Source organism: Equus quagga, chromosome 1 (assembly GCF_021613505.1).
Source record: "Equus quagga isolate Etosha38 chromosome 1, UCLA_HA_Equagga_1.0, whole genome shotgun sequence".
In the NCBI taxonomy this organism is placed as follows: Eukaryota; Metazoa; Chordata; class Mammalia; order Perissodactyla; family Equidae; genus Equus; species Equus quagga.
In genome coordinates this window covers 170,342,845-170,363,024 of record NC_060267.1, presented here as the reverse complement: position 1 = coordinate 170,363,024, position 20,180 = coordinate 170,342,845, and the positions used below count along the sequence as shown (strand labels likewise).

The window sequence follows — 20,180 nt, the reverse complement described above, 5'->3', positions numbered from 1 at the left end:
TTCTCTCAGTCCTTTTTTTTTTATCTGGAAACGTCATTATTTCAACTTCATTTTTGGAAGGTAGTTTTGCTGGGTATAGAATTCTTGGTAGACAGTTTTATTTTTTGCTTACGACACTTTCAGTGTTATTTTACCACCTACTGGACTTCATTCTTTCTGATTAAAAACCAGTAGTTAATCCAGTTGTTCCCCTGTACACTGAGTCAGTTTTTATTTTTCACTTTCAGGAGTTGTTTTTTTTTCCCTTTTTCTTTGGCTTTCGACAGTTTCCTTATTAGTGTCTAGGTGTAGACTTCTTTGTGTTTGTCCTACCATGATTTTGTTGGCCTTTTTGGGTCTGTAGATTAATATTTTTCATCAAATTTCAGAAGCTTTTAACCACTGATTCTTCAAATATTTTTTACCCATTTCTCTTTGTTTAGACTCCTTTAATGCATATGCTGCTATATGTGATACTGTTCTACAGGTTTCTTGAGCTTTGTTTCTCTCTCTTCAATTTTTTTATCTCTATTTTGTAGATCATTTCTAGTTACCTATCTTCGCATTCAGTGTTTCTTCTTCCAAGTCAAATATGCTCCTGAAACATGAGTTTTTTTATTTCAGTTATTGTAGTTTTTAGTTGGTCCTATTTTTATAGTTTTTATTTCTTTATCAGGATATACTGTTGGTTGAGTTCTTTAAATATGGTTTCTTTTAATCCATTGATTATATTTATTGGATCTGATTTAAATATTTTGCTAAATTTAACAGCTGGGCCCACCCAAAGATAGTTTCTTTTGACTGTTTTAATTCCTGAGTATTGGCAATACTTTGTTTTACTGTGCATGTCTCATAATTTTTTTGTCAAAAACTACCCATTTAACGTAATATACTGTAGCAAATTTAATTCTTATTTCCTTGTCCCTGAAGTTTGTTGTGTTATTGGGTGTTTTGTTTTTTAATAATTTACTTGGATTTAATCTTAGGAATTTGTCTCTCCTGCTCTGTACGGTCACTGACGTCTCTGCTCAGTAGTTTTTGGGGGAATTTTTTTTTTTTGCATATTCCAAAGGGATTCCTGTTATGGCCACATGGTTTCATGGTCAACCAGTGACTGGTCAGAACTTTTAACAAAGCACCAATAAGGTTTCCACCCTCTGCAGATGGCTCTGAATGTGAATGAAGGAGAAGTACATTCAGAGTTCAAACAAATTTGAAGTCTGTCCTGGATTTTATTTTACATTGGCCCTGGCACTCTTGGGACTTTTTATTTGGTGCTTTCTGCACAGCCTCCCTGTCAGCCAGTGATGTGTGGAGAACATGATTCTGCTCAGGTTACTCTTGCATTTGCACACAACCTCCTAGCCAGCCATTTATCTGTGGGAAGCTTTGTCTAGTTACTCTATGACTCATTTCCAGGATCTCTCTGTTGTATTTTTGGCTAGTCCACCTATGTGCTTGGGCCAACCCAAGTGGGTCTGCAGCTTTCGGCCAGCAGGACTTTGGTCTTCCCCATTCATTTTGTTTAGAGTTTGCTCTTTTTTATTGGTATCTTCCCTGGATTTAGGTATTTAACACTGGGCTCCCAATCAAGTTAGCTCCTTCAGCATTAAAATTGGTGGTTTTCATGGGTGTCTCAGCTCTGTTAAGCCTACCACATCTGTTGCTCTGGGTTTTAGGATGTTTGAAGGGGTTAGTTTCATGCCAAAATGCCATAGGTTTCCACTGTTTCAACAAAAAGTTTAGCAGCTTTTTATGAATAGATGCATCTCACTTTTTTTGGTTGATTTTTCAGAAAACTGAAATGATCGTTTTTGTCTTTTTAGTTGTTTTGAGGGAAGAGAACTTTCCAACCAGTATAGTGTCCCATTGCCTCACCTTCATTTTTGAAAGGTATTTTCTCTTAGTTTGGAATTCTAAGTTGACATTCTTGTTTTTTTCAATACTTTAAAGGAATTGATCCACTACTTCTGGTTTGCCCTTGCTTCCAACTAAAAAGAAGTCTGCTGTCATTCTTATCGTGTATCCTTTGTAGTTAATTTATCTTTTTGTTCTGGTTGCATTTAAGATTTTTCTCTTTCCTACTAGTTTTGACCAATCTTGTTAGGATGTTCTTTGGTATTATTTTCTTCATGTTTCTTTTCTCTCTTCCGTGCTCTTCTTTAGCCTCTTGAACATACATATTTGCTATAACAACCGTTTTAATGTCCTAATTTACTAGTTTTATCATCTGTGTCATTTCTGGTTCTGTTTGTATTGATTGATTTTTCTCCTTACTATGGGTCATTTTCCTACTCCTTTGGATACCAAGCATTATGGGTTTTGCTTTGTTGGGTGTTAGGTAATTTTATATTCTTATAAATATTTGTCCAGTTTTTCTGGAACATAATTATGTGTGATCCTTTCAAGACTTGTTTTTAAGGTTTGTTAAGGGGACTAAAGCAACATTTAGTCTAAGGGTAATTTTCCTTCAGTACCAGGATAATACCATTCTTTGTACTCTACTTGATGCCCTGTGAATTACAAGCCTTTTCTGCTCTGGCTCATTGGGACATAGAGTATTCCCAGACCTTTGTTTACTCCAGAGATTGCTCTCTCTGCGTTTTCCATTTCTTCCCCAGCCTTGGTTGATTTGTTCATATGTATATGCTGTCTAGTACTGAGCTGAAGAGTAAATAGGGTCTTTCATCAGGTCTCCAGAGCTTGCTCACTCTGTGCGTCTCTTCACTCTGGTACTATGCCTTATAAAATCTAGCTATTTGTCCTCTGGAGTCCCAGATCTTTCCCCTCAACTCTGCCTAGGTTCCCCTGCCTATGCTGCTGCCTGGCAGGCAGCAATCTGGGGCAATCTTAAGGCTCACCTTATTTGTTATCCCTCTCTCACAGATTGTTGTCTTGCTCTGCCTAATATCCAACATCTAAAAAACATTATTTTATATATTTTGTGCAGTTTGTTTCAAGTGGGAGAATAAACCCTGTGCATCTTGGCTCAGCCACGCAAACTTGAGTGTAGAATCCATATTATTTTTTATGATTTTACCTTAATCTTCAACACCAAAATAATATAGCTTTTATTTTGGTGACTCACCTTCATCAAGTCTTGGCAAAGCTTTCAACCTATTAATCTCATAGAAACGACAATTCCTGAATTTCCTGCTGTTACCCTATTGATTTGTTTTCTGTTTAATCAGATCTTGCATAAACTAGTGTTAGATCTATCACACTTTACTTTCAATGCATTAAAATCTAACCTGGTCAAAACAGGTTTGCAAATATAGTTGAGTGTGTGACCAGCCTACCAAAGTGATCATGGATACCTATCGTTGAGTTTCCCGAAGTATCGCTTAATCCGCTTTATTAAGGGGAGATCTTACTGCATGTACATACTGGAAATAGAAGGTGCTATGCAGAGATGGCACTTCAGGTTGATGCTTTACATCTCACCTGCTCCCTCAGCTTCAAATAAAAATTGAATATTAATCTACACACTGCTAGATCTAGGTACTAGCTTATAGGAAATACGGAAAGAGAAGAGCATTTTGTCTGACTGAATCCTCTTGGTGTCATTTTAGTCCAGAATGTGGGAAATTGTACAGACCAAATGACCCAGTTCCTTCAAAAAATAAATGGCATATAGTAAGAACAAGTGGATATAAAAATGCAGTTTAAAATACTCTATATGAAAAAGATATACATAGATATGTATTTAGTGATCAAGATATACTTTAGACTGTTGAAGAGACAATTAGTGAATTAGAGTATAATACTGAGGAATTTATCCAGGTACAGTATAAAGGGTTAGAAGATATGGAACAACATTTCTGATACATGGGGGATAGTTTGAGAGGCTTCGTAAGTCCTTTATGTAGGATTTCAAAAGAAGAGAGAAATATTGGAAGGAAGTAGTGGTAATGAGAGAACTGCTATTTTTACAAAATTGGTTAAAAAAATATAATCTTCAGATTGGAAAGATTTATTGAGTGTTGAGTAGGTTAACAAAAATATTCTGCATCTAGATATAACCGTAGTCAAAATGCAAAAACGTCAAAGGTCAGTTCTGAGAAAGTCTTAAAAGCAGCTGAAATGAAACGACTGTTATTTTAGTGATGGTAAAAGAATTAAAAAATTATTAGGGCATAACAACAAATTTAATTAAAGAAGAGATAACAGAGGAAAGATTTCAGCAATTTTGAGGATGTGAAAAGTGGATGTCTTTTATTTTCTAGTTGAGTCTTTCATCTTTATACTACAGTGAAGCATTTCAGAATCACGTTTTCAAAGCTGTTTTTATATAATATCGTAATATGATTTGTTCTGAGCAAATTGTCTTTCTATTATTTTAATCTTCTTAGTTCCTAACATTTTATCTTTGACCTAACCTGTGGGTCAGGTTGATAGTTAATTAAAATATGAATATTAATTAAAGATATTTTTCTTCAAAAGTTAATGTATCCTTGACATTCAGCTTTTAATCTTATTTATGCCTAAAATTGTTAATAGTAAAATATCAAGCATAGTGCAGAGAGCCGTGTCACCTGCTCTATGTGAGACTCTTAGTGATGCAAGCCTGTCTATGTATTTTGTCACTATTTTCACAATGGATAATACAACAAAAATGAGATGAAAATATTTCCACTTTAATAAACTTATTACATTTCTAATATATTTTAAATAACTCTGGTCATCCTGAAACAATAAAATGAAAGATTTGGATTTAATTAGCAAACAGTGTTTCAGTTCTGTAGGTCTGCACTTAAACATTACCAGCTCTCAGAAGCCTTCCTTGCCCCCTTCTACACCCCTACATTATTTTACATACTTCTGTGTTTCCTATACTCCCCTTTACTAACATTTAACATGCTCTAAGATAATATGTGTTTTAATCATCTTTCTGAAAGTTATGATCTCTCTTCTCAAGTTCTTGTTCACAGTCTAATGAAGGATACAGTATGACTTTTCAGTAACTCGTTCAGCTGTTCCTTTCTCCCTTAGGCTATTTCAAAAAAAATTCTCTATAGTTCTGTTTTGAAAAACGTGATTTTTTTTTTAACCCTAATATTAGTGATAGAATTGGTTGCGATGTAAATTCATTGCATACTACAATTTAGACAGCAGACCTTCTTGGCACTCGTAATTTTTTCTCACTCCAGAGATCTCATCAGATTCCTTGTATGTGAGAGATAATTGTTAAGTGTTAAAACGTCCACATTAGCCAAGACTTATTCTCTGAAATTTATATTGCCGTCATTTTAATATAGTCAACTTCCTTACTGGGAAAGCATCTGTAAGGGTAGTGCAGGAAACATTTAATTAAAATTCACTAGAGTTAAATTTTATTTTGTTATAAGCAGAAAATAATTTTTAATTTTTACTGAAGTTTAATTGACATAAATATCCTGTTAGTTTCAGGTGGTTACCAGAGGGAGGAGAGTTGGGGTGGGGTGAAATAGCAGAAATAATTTGAGTTCTCTCTGCCAAGAAAGTAATCCTAAATGAAAACTTAAGTCCAGATATTAAATTTGTAAGGGTCCTGTCTCCTAAAAAAAAGATGTATTAACTGTGAAGATCAGTAAATTAGATAAGTTTTTCATAGAAATGAACATAATCATTCTTTTATACTGTAAAACAGAGTTAAAACAAAGGATTAATTTCCTGAGAATTATTCTTCTCTAGTTTTTCTTTTTCTTTCTTTGAGTTCGCAAGTAAAGAGTATCCTGACTTCATTTTTAGTTGTTCATGTCAAGGCCTCAATACCAGAATGTTATGAAAATTATTCCATCTTATAATTGTCTTATACCTTTCCTCTTGTCTTACTATTTTGTTCCCTGCTTTAATCTTTGCTGTGGAAACTTCCAAATACCTGAAGCTAAACATTACCTTTCTAAATGGAGGAGGCTATTGGAAATTGAGATTAAGAGTTTTAAAAGAAATTTAATATGAAAAGCAAGGATTGGAGGCCTCTTATGCACGAGAAAAATATCTGTATATCAAAAGATACATTGTGATCAAATCAGGGAATATTTAGAAACGCACTAATTTTTATTTTATACTTCATCTACTTAAATAGAAAGTAAGTTCCTAGAGGGGGCAAGAAAGCTGTATCTGGTAGTAAGAGCATGTGACAAGAATCATGAAAAAACTGAGACTTCACTGGAGCTTGAAAGAGTAATCAGGGTAGAATGAGGGCATTGCAGGCATAGGGGTGACCACAGACATAAAGATGCTGATGCACTCGAGCTGTTTGGACTAAAAAGAACTCATTTATGGATCAGGCTAGAAGAAGATTGGTTATGGCTAGATTGGTAGGGGCTTTTAATAATAATAAAAACTAATAATATTAGTTATCTTTTGCCAACAATTTACCCTAAACCTTGTCAGCGTAAAACAACAAACATATATTATCTCATAGTTTCAATGGGTCAGGAATTTGGGAGCGGCCTAGCTAGGTGGTTCTGGTCTAAGTTCTCTCATCAGATTTCAGTCAGGACTTTGGTTGATGCTGCAGTCATTTGAAGGCTTTACTGGAGTTGTAGTATCTGCTTCTAATATGGCTTACATGGCTGGTGGCAGAAGACCCCAGTGGAGTTCTCTATAGGGCCGCTAGAATGTCCTTGAGACATGGCAGTTGGCTCAGAGAGAGTGATCCAAGAAAGAGAACAAAGCAGAAGTCACAAGGTCTTCTGGACCTAGCCTTGGGAGTCAAAATTCATCATTTCGACCACAATATATTTGTTAGAAACAAGTTACTAAGTATACCCACATTCTAGAAAAGAGGAATTTTTCTCCACCAAAGGGAACTTTAACAAACAATTTGTGGACGTATTTTAATACCACCACATAGGAGCTCTAATTTTACTGTATAGTCTGTGATTACATGTTATAATTATGTGTAGAGAATAAATCTAGCAGGGTGGTATCAGCAGGCAAGTGGATTGGAGCTCTAGAACCCAAATAGGAGACAAATCACCTAGGAACTTTTAATAATAATAGAATAGGCTGTCTGACCACGCATAGTCAAATTGTAATTCTAGAAAGGATATTTGAATTTTTAAAGTTAAAGGGGGTGTGGTTAAACTGGCATCTGAAGTAAGAAAGGAATGGAATCCTAGGAACATAAGCTGTATCAAAATGTTAGTAGTGCATACTGAGAGGAGCTATGTTCCAAAAATGTACACTTTGAGGAATCTAATTGGCAAGACAAAAAGGCCTGAGAAATGAGGCTTAGACATAAAAATGATCATGAAAAAGATTTTGAACAAGGCTCTGTATTTTCTAGCCTTGGGAATTAGCCACCTATAATCTCAGTAACAGTAGTAATGGTTTGGTAATGGTGATACCTATGGTAGTGAATGGAAGAATGGTTGAGCTTTGTGTATATGTGAAGTTACCATATTTAGTAGTCATGATGGTTTTAATCAGCATACCATACCTATTCGTTTTTGTCCTCAGCCTGCTTTCCTGAGATTGTATAGTAAAACATTTAGCCTAGTTTCTGTTTCAGGATTGATTTTTGCAAGGGTAGTAATAGAGCAGAGAATGAGTATAATGGGTCTCTGGGGGATGACTACTTGCTAGGACTGAGAGAGCTAAAATGATAGGATTTGAGTGTTTTGTGGTTCTGTTTTGTTTTTGGAGGGGGACTGTTTTATTTTTACTATTATTATCTTTTGTTTTTATTTGGACAACCCAGTAGAAGACCAAGTATATGAACTTGCAGTTTATAGAGATGGAATCTTACAGTAAATAGTAGAACAATACCAAGTGTCCGGCAAGGATATGAAGCACTAATTTATGAGAAATTTGTTAATATTTCATAAAGCTGAAGATGTGTATTCCTTCTCACCCAGTAATTTCACTTCTAGGTATAAAAACTGTCTTACAGAGTTAGTTGACCATGTCTTACATCAGGTACACAGTAGTTGCAAGAAAAAATACTTACTTGCCTTACCACATGTGAAACCTTTTATTATTTCCAATCTTAAATGCTTTGTTTTTGTTGCCACTCACTAAATTTATTTCATAATGTGCTGATAGGTAGCAGTGCACTGTTTGAAAAACATTGCCCTAGGAAAACTCTCTCACATGTGCACAAGGAGACATGTACAGGAATGTTCATGGCATTCATTGTTAATAAAAGCAAAAACTTGGAAACAACCTAAATGTCTGCCAGTGAGAGAATGTATAAATAATTTGTAATATAACTATAGAAGGGAACAGTGAACATGAGTTGGAGTTGGAGCTATATGAATTAGTATGTATAAATTGCAAAATATAGTTTGTGGATAAAGCAAGGTGGAGAAGATACGTGCAGGATATTATTTATGTAAACTTTAAAATATGTAAAACAATACATATTTAACAAAGTTAAAGCATAAAGATACAGGTGGGAATGATAGTTATTGAATCAGGGATAGTCATTTACTTTGGGGGAGGGAATTCCAACAGAGGTACATAGAAAGTTTTAATTATAATATTTTATTTGTTAATTGAGCACTGGATACACAGATATTCATTATATTGTCCTCTATAACTTTGAAATTTTTTATATTTAGAAAAAAGAAAATATCCCTGAACCATTCATGTTCAAATATTATAAAGGTCTAAGAACATCCTTTCACAGCTCTAGTAAAGCTACTTTTATACTCTATTGCCTGTAAATATCTAGATTGATGATGCTTAATTAGTGAACATAATAGTAGCACAGCAGGTAAATAGGAGAGCCAGGGTTTGAACTCAGGATGTCTTGCTCTAGAGCCTGTACTATTAGCCTCTATGCTATAGAATCTCTCCATGAGGAAAAAATAGTAACAAAAAAGATAGGAAAGCTAAAGATTGTGATTGGTAGTATGGCTTTGAAAGAGAAAGTTTCTCACATTTTTATTTAATTAATTTATTTTCGGCTGTACATCATATTTCGAATTCTGTGTACATTACATCTTGTTCACCACCCGAAACCTAATTGTAGTCCATTTTTATTCTTAAGTAGTGACATGGTCTTAGAAGGAGCTGAGATTTATTAGAGCAGAGAATGAAATATTAGAATACTAGCACCCATTTTGTCACAAAAGTGCAAGTAAGAAAATTCCTTAATTAACATTAAGATTTCAGCTAAATTCTTACCAGATTAATTAATTAATTGACAGGTGATTGCCATGTGTAAATTGGAGAATTAAAAATTATATAAAATTTTAACTTATTCATGTATGGTAAATCAGAAACCTTGAAGATTAAGCTACAAAAGAAAGGGTTCACCTTATTATATTTAATATAATTTGTTAGGGTTTTTTTTAGCTAGAGCTAATAACCTGTTGAAAGATAAGGTAAAAATATTAACATTGTATTTGTTCCTGCCTCACAGATTTTAGAGTAGGAAAATCATTTCAGGAGGGTTGTATTGGATGCTTATGGTGAGGTGAAAAGGTTATCTTGGCATGGAAACCTGACTATTGGGGTTGGTTCTGCCACCACTTTGCAGTGTAGTCACCAAGATTGTTCCCATTGTGACTAAATGAATTATTCTTCTTCCCTGTGCAATTACTTCAAGATTTTGGATTTTGTAAACTGTCATACATTTTCAAATGATATTGGCTTTTCCAGTTTTGCCTCATAGATACTGACTTGTGTCTTGGTTATAAAAATTTTCTTTTAATTCATTAGATATATGCCAGCTTAGAAAGATTTACAGTTATTTAGAGAAACAATTTTTTGAGTTCTACATTATGGTATATTTGGTTGTTGGTACTCTGGTTTCCTCAGAAGATTTAACATGTTTGTTGACTCCATAATAGATGTGACACTTTCAGAAAGCTCCAAATGCCGTTAACTCGTCTTAATGAAAATAGAGCAATTGAGTCAAAATAAGATCATTTCCAGAAAGGTTTTTTTTTAAGCTTAGTATTATTAGTTTTTATTTTACAGAAGCCATATAAAAAACAGAAGATAGTCAAGTTGGAGGCCTTTGAGAGTGCAGATACAAATACAGTATTAGGAATGATATCAATATTTATTGCTTGCTGAAAATGAGTATAAAGTACATTCTAGCTTTGGATATTAATCAGAGGTTTGTCCCTCTCTCGTTTTTTTTCTTCCTTCTCTAGTGATGCTATTGCTGAGATTAGAGCCATTTGTATTGAAGAAATTGGAGTATGGATGAAAATGTATAGTGATGCCTTCCTAAATGACAGTTACCTAAAATACGTTGGCTGGACTCTTCATGACAGGGTAAGTTACTCTGTTCCAGGCTTTGATAGAAAATATGCTTGTCTCAATACTAGAATGCCAGGAATTAAGGTGGCAATAGTTGATTTTTAAAGAGTTGTAATATGAAAATTTAAGATGATACAGCTAAATAACTGTTCACTTAATGGCCATGATGAAACTTGAGACATTGGCCCATGTGTGAAAACCCCGTCTTACTTAGTTGTAATGCTGTCTTAAACCAAGATTGGCAACCTGGTACATCTAAAGTTTTAAGAGAATATAGTATCCCCAAAAGCTAATTATAATCTTTTTGTAGTTTGGAATCAAAAGAGATTCCTGTTTCTCTTAATATATAAAAATTAAATAAGCTTTCTTGTTTTGAACTCTCTAGGGTCATATCATAGTACAGTGTTTTATCAGAATTGGAAAGATTTGTTGGATTCTGGAATATTTGATCTAAAAATCTGTTTCTACTTCTACCCACTTAGAAAAGGCTCTGACTTTAAAAGGAATCCCACATTACTGAGTCCCGAATAAGTAATCCTCAAAATAACCAAGGGTGGGAATGATAAATTACTGAAACTTTTATATTGAGTGGCCTGACTTTCTTTAAGTTGATTGCCAGATGTTCACAAATATAGAAATAAGGCAAATTTGCTAATATTCTCAGACTTATTTTCTATATTTTACCATTATCGGCCTTTAGAGTATTTACTTTTTTAAATAGCACTATGCTGAGTATTATCAAAGATATTTTGAAAACCACAAAATTACATAAATTATAATAAAATGTCCCAAGGGAATTTTACAGGCCATTTTTGCTATAAGAGAGAGTTCAGAGTGTAGGAAGACCATCACAAGTTGGTTGCTCAACTTCACTATTACTAATTTTTAATTGATGATTAAAAGGAGCTCTTTCTCTTCCACTTCATTTGAAGGAACATCCAATTAGTACATAGTGAATTTTTGTTTTTAATATTTATCTTCCCTAACAATTAAAATCCTTTTCCTTTTCTCCACATTAATAAATCCCAAGCTTGTTTCTTTTTTTTTTTTTTTTTGGTCTAATCCTCATGTGAAATTGGGGACCTTCACATCTAAGCCTCATCTCAGGCTTATCCAATTAAATTTTACTACAGTGTGAGAGAATATAGAATTATACAATGAGCCCTCATGCATGCATAAACACACTGCTAAATCCAACAAGACAAACTTTTTAGTAGGAACAAATTTAAAGTCCTGCATTTTTATTCCCCATACTACCACACCAGTTTTTTTCCTCCCCCTACATTCCCAACAGAATATTCTACTGATTTTAAATAGCAATAACAATTACTAGTTTTAACAGAAGTTTTATATCATCACAGATTCTGAGAAAAATACCTATTTCATGTGGCTTACCAAAAGATAAACAACCATCATCTTAAAATAAATCATTAAAGTGTGTGTGTTTGTAGAAATCCTGTGTCCAGGTAAAGGGAATAGCAGATTTCTCTTGTACATTGTTGGTAAAATCATACAAGGAGTACTGTTTTCAGTAGAATAATTTTGTAAACCTCTCTACAATCTCCAATTACTTTATTTAGAAAAGAATGTAAATATTAAATAATACCTTCTAAACTTTCCTTTTTGTCACTCGCACTCTAATCTCCTTGTACTTTTTTCTCTGAGGACTGTAGTCATATGCTTTTTCTCATTTTAGTCATCTGGTTGAAACTGCTCATTCTATGGGCCGTGGCCTCTGCCTTCGGATTCATCCTGTACCTTTTCAAATGAGCTGATAAAATTCCTGTGTTTTTTTTTTTTTAAGATTACATTTTAATTATCAATTGCATTTTTCTTCCAGTTTCATTGAGATATAATTCACATATAACATTGTATTAGTTTGAGGTGTACAATTTTATGATTTGATATGCCTTCTGTCTTGATTTTAGAATTTTAGAGGTTATAACCTAGTCTACCATCCTAAAGAAGACAAACTTATTTTTATAATACTGCCAATTTATATATGTTTTATTTTATTGTGGTCAGTTGAAGATTAGTTCTGTCATTGAGGGTGACACAGAATAGGTCTGATTTAAATAGAGCTAAGGTAATTCCTGTGTTCTGAGCTAAATATTTTAATCTCTTTTTGTATTTATGCTCATGACATTAGATTGCCTTTCTCTGTCTTTTCCAGTTTGTCAGTATTGCTCTATACTGTTTTTGCTTTTAGCTTATGTGTACAATTATTCATCTACTTTCTTGCATACAGTTGATTCCTCATATCACAATCTCTGTAGTGCTTGGATGGGATCTGTTTTCGCTTAGTCCACCTCATGTCCCCTTCTTTGTGTTGACTCATCTTATATCTGTTTCTCTTCAGTTGAGCAAAAACCGTTTTAGCTCTGTATATGTCAAGCAAATGATGTCTCTTGCCTATGACCAGAAGTAGAAATTTGAACATTTTTGCCCACTGCATCTCAATATCAGAGTTGCCAAAGAAAACACAACACAGTCAAGCACTAGATGGAACAATGCTTTACTCACAGAGAGAAGGGACAGAGCAAGATCAGCTTCAGTAGTAGATGTGGGTCCCCCATGACCAGAAGGTCCCTCCCAGCAGTCAACAGAGGCAGTTGCCCTACATGCACCCTTCTGATGCCACAGAACTAATGACTCTGTACCCTCCCCTCAGGGAACAGATTTTGTAGTGGAGTTGGCCAGGTGATGACGCACATGCTTAAGCAGAACAAAAGAACACACATTAAGTCTGAAATAGAAAAGATATTCCCACACAAAGCAATAAATTCAGCATAGGCTGTGAGGGCACTTATCTCTTGATATGGAGGTGTTCCAAGCCCAAGGCCCATTCTTATGCATCCAAGTTGGGGGTCAAAAGAGTGCCTTTCTGGGCCAGCCCCAGTGATCTAGTAGTTAACTTTGGAGTGCTCCACTTCAGCAGCCGGGATTCAGTTCCCAAGCACAGACCTACACCACTCATCTGTTGGTGGCCATGCTGTGGTGGCAGCTCACATATGAAAAACAAAATAGAGGAAGATTGGCAGCGAATGTTGGTTCAGGGCGAATCTTCCTCAGCAAAAAGAGGAAGATTGACAACTGACATTAGCTCAGGGCAAATCTTCCTCAGCAGAAAAATAGAAGAAAGAAAAAAAAAGGCTACCTTTACTAACAGTCTACCCTCCAACCCTTCTCAGCCAATGAAGTGGCAGATAAAACATTTAAAATCCTGTAGGACCATCACCCACCCCAAACTTGGAGGTGGAACTGGGTCCAGCAGGGTTCCTGAACAACCTCTGTGTATGTGTATTGCTCATAGAGCCTCCTTGTTGTTTGGAGACAACACTTTACCAAGGTCATTGGAAGAGGCAGACCCAGGAGGACAATCAGGCCTCCCTGGAGGATGGTCTTCAACCAGGAACGCCAAGTATCTGGATTCAGCCAACTAAAGAGGTCAAAAAGTGAACCTGGGAGGACTGTGAATGTAAGCTGATAACCATCCCACCTAAGCGTGGATATTCACCAGCTCAGTTTTTAAATTCCCTAAATTGTTGATACATACACAGCAAGAAATGCTGGCAGTAACACAAACGCCACCCTTTCTGCCAGCAGATAATCAAGGGCTATTTGGTTATCTATTACCACCTTGACTAGTGAATTTAGTGAGTCTCGTTGCTTTTGGATGGCTTGGGCAGTAGCATTAGCTATTTCTGCCATGGTTAGAGACAGATTGTATACCATTTTTTTCTAGGGCCTATATACCTATGCCTGGTATTAGAATTTGGACCGCAGAATGAAACCAGTAGTTAGTTTTTCTCCCAGGAGGATACTCTGAGCCATTCTGTGATATGTTAGCAAAGTGGGTCCTTTCCAGCCCTCTGTGTGGTTGCTGACATGAACAGTGAGCCCTAGAACTCTGAGGCAACAAAATTCTTCCCCTGGAGGCAGATGTTCTGTGGCACGTTGGGGTCTACAGAGAAATACGTAAGCCAGAGGGTTGCAGGTGACACTTGTCAGGGTTTTGTTCTCACAATGCTGACTAGTTCAGTTATATTTAGTGTCAGCCTGCTTTGCCGCGTGGTTGCAGAGAGAGAAAAGTTATATGTGGGATGTCAAAATCTGAAATGTCAATATAGATCAGTAGTAACCATTCTTATATGGGGGTCTTTTTCTGTCACATTGTAGGTAATATTAAAGCAGGAGACTCCAGAGCATGCCTGCGTCTGGACCTATATGGAAGGAGTCACTTGGTGATTTGATCCATTGATAGCTTGAGGAAAGTCTGAGTAGTTGTGTATCAGCCAGACCATTACAATGGGAGTGTGGGACAAGAGGAACTTCATTCTGGGATGACAAATCCAGCATTGTTTGTTTGCCTCCTCTTACTATGGCTATACTGATTTTTATCAGGGTGGTATTGTACCAGGCACAGCAGAAGATTTTGTAGGAATGAGAAGAGGAAGGATTAATGTTCCTAACTCTGTCCCACTCCATGAACCTCCTGAGGCCAGAGAGGCTCTGGCCTCCTACTTGGGGTGCTGGCTGCCAAGGTATTGCAACCCAGACTGCCTGTCCCCATGCTGATGCTGCTACCTTTGTGGGCACCCAGTGCCCTTGTTGCTTGACCTAGACATTTTGGCCTTAGTTAGCCAGTCCAGGAAAGCAGGTCACATCCTGCACGAACTCAGCATATCTAATAATGTCACCCACCTGATTGGAAAGATCAGATGTTCCTTGGTACTCCTTGATTTCATCTCCCACCCTTGTGGTATCCCATAGGAGGGAGGTTCCCAGGGGAAGCATCACATCCAGAGTAGAGTCAGGGGGCCCTGTCCAGGGTGCTGTGGCAGCCGGAACCATAAACTACCCCAGAGATGTGTACTCCAAGGGGCAAAAAGAAAAAGAATGATTGGTATCCTGAGATTGGGATTTTGCAGGCACAGCCTAAACACATGACTGCCTAGTCCACTCCCATTCAAGCTTGATATTTCTGAACATGCACTGCAATGCTCTTTCCCTTGCACTGGAGTGCAGTGTTTAGTAGCTAATACAGCCCTAGTCAGATGGTGGTTCCAATCTACTAGCAGACTGTCTTGGTGTCCTTTCTTTAGTTTAGTCTTTTAGTTGTTGTGTAAGTTAGCCATTCATTTGTTTGATGGCTCCATTGGCATGCAGGCGATAGAGTGCAGAGAAAGTTCATCATATTTCATGAGAGCATTCCCATTGTTGTCTTCTCTGGGCAGTGAATGATGTTCCTTGGTCAGAGTGAAGTCCCGTGGGGTATCCAAAAATATGACATAAGTTTTGTTCAAGGGCCACTATGGTAGTTTCAGCATCCACATGCCAGACTAGCATAGCAATATCATAGCCTGAGTAGGTGTTAAGGGCAGTGAGGCATCATTTGTGCCACATCAGGAGTCTGCCAGACTCAAGCAGGTCCCCGCTCCTTAGTTAATGTGTCTCAATTCTCCTCTCTGGATGATTTGAGTACGTTGATAAGAATCACAAGAGTTCCATTTATGTTTTTATTTTAACAGGTCCTTTGCTGTTAGTATCCATATGAGTGATCTATTTTTTCTCCCCAGGCAGCAAGCTCCTGCAATAGTTCTTTTCCCCATACAGAGGTTCCCTTAATGGTCTAGTCTTTTTGTTTCCATTCTCCTGATCAGATGGCTAGGTCATTGGCAACAGCCCATGAGTTAGTGAATATGTATCAAGGCATAGTGGTAAGAGTTGCTGGTGTGGCCATCACCACATCTTGGAGCTTAGCCCATTGGTTGGAAGTCTACATCTAGTCTCCGTCAAAAGATGGCCATGCATTGTCTGGATGACATCTGCAACCCAGCAGACCCCATCTGCCTTTAGTTTCACAGAGATGTCAGTAAATTGTGAAATACTGTCAGCAGGCACATCTTTGAATCTTAGGCCCCAAGTTGCCCCAGGAGGGGCTAAAGCATCCCCTAATGGTTGTTTGGGCCTTATTTGGTAAGCTGGCTATTTCCTTATGGAGTCTACTGGTCCCTTGGGATTCTGGCCAGGCCTGATCTTGGATGCACCATTTCCATTTTATGATTGAGCTTTTTGAACCTTTCCAGTTTTTTTGGTAAGCTTTGTTATTACCCAAGTGAGAATGAGCAGTTGAGGTGGCACCATCACATGTGGCACTCCAGCCATAAGATGCTCCATCTCCACCAGTGCCCGATAGCAAGCAAGGAAATGTCATTCATAAGGGATGTCCTTGGCGGCAGCTTCTGGAAGTTTGTGGGTCTAGAATCCAAGAAGCCAATGCACACCAGTAGTAGTTTCCTTTTGCCACGGACTCTAATCAGTGTGTGGGAGGGTTGGGGAAACCTGCAGTTCCATCAGGCTTGCAGGCTTCGAAGGTCCCAAAAGCTGTGCCTGGACCACAGCTCATTGAACAACTTGCAAACCCTGCTGCTATATTAAAGGGCCCCACTTAAAATTGGCTGCTTTGCAGGTCTCCTTGATTAAAGGGACCAAGAGAGCACCCAGGTGGGACAGATGCTGTTTCCATTATGCAAAGAGGCCCACTAGCTGTTGGACCTCCTTTTTATTAGCGGTTGCTGCCAGGGCCTGTGGGTTTTATTTGATCGTCTCTGGAATACTTTTTGGCTTTTTGCCAAAGTAGCCCCTAGGAATTGCACCTGCTGTGCCAGGCTTGGACTTTATCTGGATTTATAGTCAAATTGGCACTAATCATTTTGTCAGTGACTTGTGTGCAGCACTGTAGCCATGTTTTTCCGTTGGCCCTGTTATTAGGATGTCATTAATGTAATGGATGACTAAAATTTCTTGTGGACTTGGGCTGTTAAGTATCAACCCCTTCCACAGTGGCATATTGCAGAGGAATTTAGATATCCCTGCAAAAGTACAGTAAAGTATATTCCAGGCTGTTCCATGTAAACACAAATTGGTCCTGATCCTCATTCTGCAAAGGGATTGAGTAAAAGGCATTAGCCAGCTCAGTAACTGTGTACTAGTTTCCCATATGGATTGCCACTGTCTCAGTGATGACGATAATATCAGGGACTGCTGGGGCCAAAGCTAGGGCTTCCACGTTTAACCTGTGGTAGTTGTCAACCCCCCAAGCTCTAGAGTCCTTCCTGACTGGCCAGACAGGGCTATTAAGTTGTGATAGGGTGGTTATCAGTACCTCTGCTTGTTTTGTCTTGAATTGACAAAATAATGTGTATCCATCACCCCACCCCACCCCCGCCCCGGCATAGATTCAGTATATTTGTTGAACACTGTTTCATGGTTTGGGCAACTCTAGAGTTCACCAAGACTGCACCTGGCCCATTAGGCTTCAGTTTATCCTTCTGCATACCCCTTGAGGTGATGATGGTGTTCTGCACTGCACTCAGCCAAAATGTTAATGCCTATTATGTACTCCATGGTGGGAACCACGATCATCGGCACCTGAATGGTCCAAAGGATCCCATCCCTAAACACATGTGAACTTGTCCCTCATGGGTAACTACATCCTCCCAAAAACCATCCAAAGCCACTGTTTTAATCCTACCCCTTTGGGGACCTGAGAGTATTATCATATGGGCATCAGTATCTAGGAGCTCCATAAAAGTCTGAATCCCCCCACCCCCACCCCCGCTGCTTTCCCTTCTATCCTGACAGGGACGTATGGCCTCTGGTCCCCAGTGGGGACCCAAAAACCTTCACCTCATCCCTAACTGTAGTAATTAACCCTATACATTTGAGTCTGCAATGCATCTTCATCAAACAGATGCCCCAACCATGCTGCATGAGATACACCTGGCAGATATCCATGTCTGTCCTTCAGTTTTCCTGTTTCACTTTCAGAAAGGACTTCATTTCAACAGTTTTGTTTTTATCAGTGGTTTTGCATTGGATGAAAACAGGTCTTATTTGAGGCCTGCAAGCAACTGGGTCAGGTGAATTTTCCTGCATGAAACCCCTTTACTTCTCTCAGATGTCATTTGTAACCCCTGAGACACCATGGGAGTTGGGGGTGGCATGGGAGCACAAAGGCATCCAAGAGGTAGAATATAGTTTCCCTGCTTTTTTTGGGACCCACTTCACGTTTCCACCCTCATCCATTGCACCAGTTCATCCCTGTAAATAAGGAGATTATCAATATCCTCTTTATTCCCCTGTGACCAGGGGGAGGCCAGCACCTCAGTCAGTCTCTCACCACCACCCATCCCTAGAGCTAGCACCACTCTCTCAATGGGGCTGACTAGTCCTTTTGTTTCCAGCATGCCATGGTCTATTCTGTTGGCTCCTCTGTATCTCTTGGTAAGGAAGTGTTCCAGGCCCAAGGCGCATTCTCATGAGGCCACGTGGAGGTTAGAAGACTGCATACACAAAACTGCCTTTCCCAGCAGTACATAACAATGTCCCTCAAGACCACTCCTTCTCTTCGTACCAAATAAAATAAAGAAAAGAAAAAGGGATACAAGGAAACTTTTGGAGGTGATGGATATGTTTATTGCCTTGACTGTAATAGTATCATGCATGAACACATATGTCCAAACTCATCAAATGTTTTTTTGTATATCAGTTATGTCTCAATAAAACTGTTAAAAAAATTTATTCGTTCTCTTATTCCCTTGACCCCTGCTACATACAGACACATCTACTCCTTGACAGGACACCTGAATTTGGTTAATTTTAAGTCTTTCACATTATTCCCATTGAAGCATTTATATTATATGTATGCGTTTTAATAACAATCAGTATTTTCTCCTAGAAACATGAATTATTGTCCCTTAAAAAATACAACTCTTTATTAAATCAGGCCACTGTGCTGCATAATACTGTTTATAGCTCTTAACATTTTTTTCCAAAAGTAATGTTGCAAAAATATTGATAGGTTAAAGAGTCTCTGACAAATATGCACAGCCCCTTCCCTTAACAAATTGTTTTATCTTTCTATGTTTCTTTTCTGTTTTCATGTATTTATATAGTTATTCATTCAAAAATTATTTATTGCAGTGATTATGTGTTAAGCACTGTGTTAAACAGTATTTAGATTTGAATAAGATTTTGTGTAATGGGAGAACAGTCAAGCATTTAGGTACGGTAATGGGAGTATCTTCAGAGTATAGTAGAGCAGTTATCAAAAAGGCAACTGGAGTCTTCCTCTAGCTAAGTTATTTTGCAGTTTTCTAAGTATTTTTATGGGTACGACTTTATTTAATTAAGTTCCTGTAATGTAGGCAGGGCATGTTATAGGTGAAGAACAAAGACTTGAAAGGAGAAGTAGTTGATTAGGAGGCCACTCTGGGCAAAATGAAGCTAAAGCTTGATTAGTGTCTTTGCTCTACCAATAATTTGCTGTGTGAACTTGGATAGATAGAGTAATTTCATCTTTTTTGGCCTTATTTTCAAATCTCTAGTTGGAGAGCAGTAAGGAAACTACTTTCATGCAATCTCTGGGATTGTGATTTTTACAATGGAACAGCTGTTCTTAGTCTTTTGCTCACCCATTGTTGATCTCTTGTAATTGTGTGATACTTGTTGGCTTTCCACTTGTCTTGCCTCCAGGAATACCATGTCCTGTGGGCCATCTCCATAGATCCCCTGGGCTGCCCTTCCACCTTGCTGCCCATTATAATTATTATGCCCCCCTTGCATCTCATAGGTAGGTGATGGTACCTTGTCTCTGCTATTCTGTTTGAGTATCTGCTACTGCCAATCCTAGCCTACAGAACGCAGTCACTCTGGAGCTTCTCAGTAATGCCTCTGCCCCTATCGCCAATCTTTTCCTGATTGCCATGGTAAACAGTATTCTCTGGACCCTCCTGAGGAACATACTCAGCTGAGAGGTCTTCTGAGCTTATGTAAGAGATCCTTTCTGGAATGCTTACACTTTCCTGTGTCTCTAATGTCTGCCACAATGATTCTGGCATCTGTTTCATTTAGTATGCACCATTGCTTTTTCCAAGAGCCATCCAGCAATGTGTTAGGCCATTTCCAGGGGCCCTCAACAAGGCCTTAAA

General features: G+C 37.8%; 1 protein-coding gene across 2 annotated transcripts in view; it reads left to right on the top strand.

The window, feature by feature from the left end:
- Positions 1 to 20,180, top strand: part of STAG1 (stromal antigen 1) — a 366,619-nt gene that overhangs the window by 231,709 nt on the left and 114,730 nt on the right. For both annotated transcript variants that reach the window (XM_046647396.1, XM_046647405.1), the window contains one exon: positions 10,077 to 10,200. In XM_046647396.1, the coding sequence (XP_046503352.1) occupies positions 10,077 to 10,200 (124 nt within the window). The remainder of the gene's footprint in view (positions 1 to 10,076; positions 10,201 to 20,180) is intronic.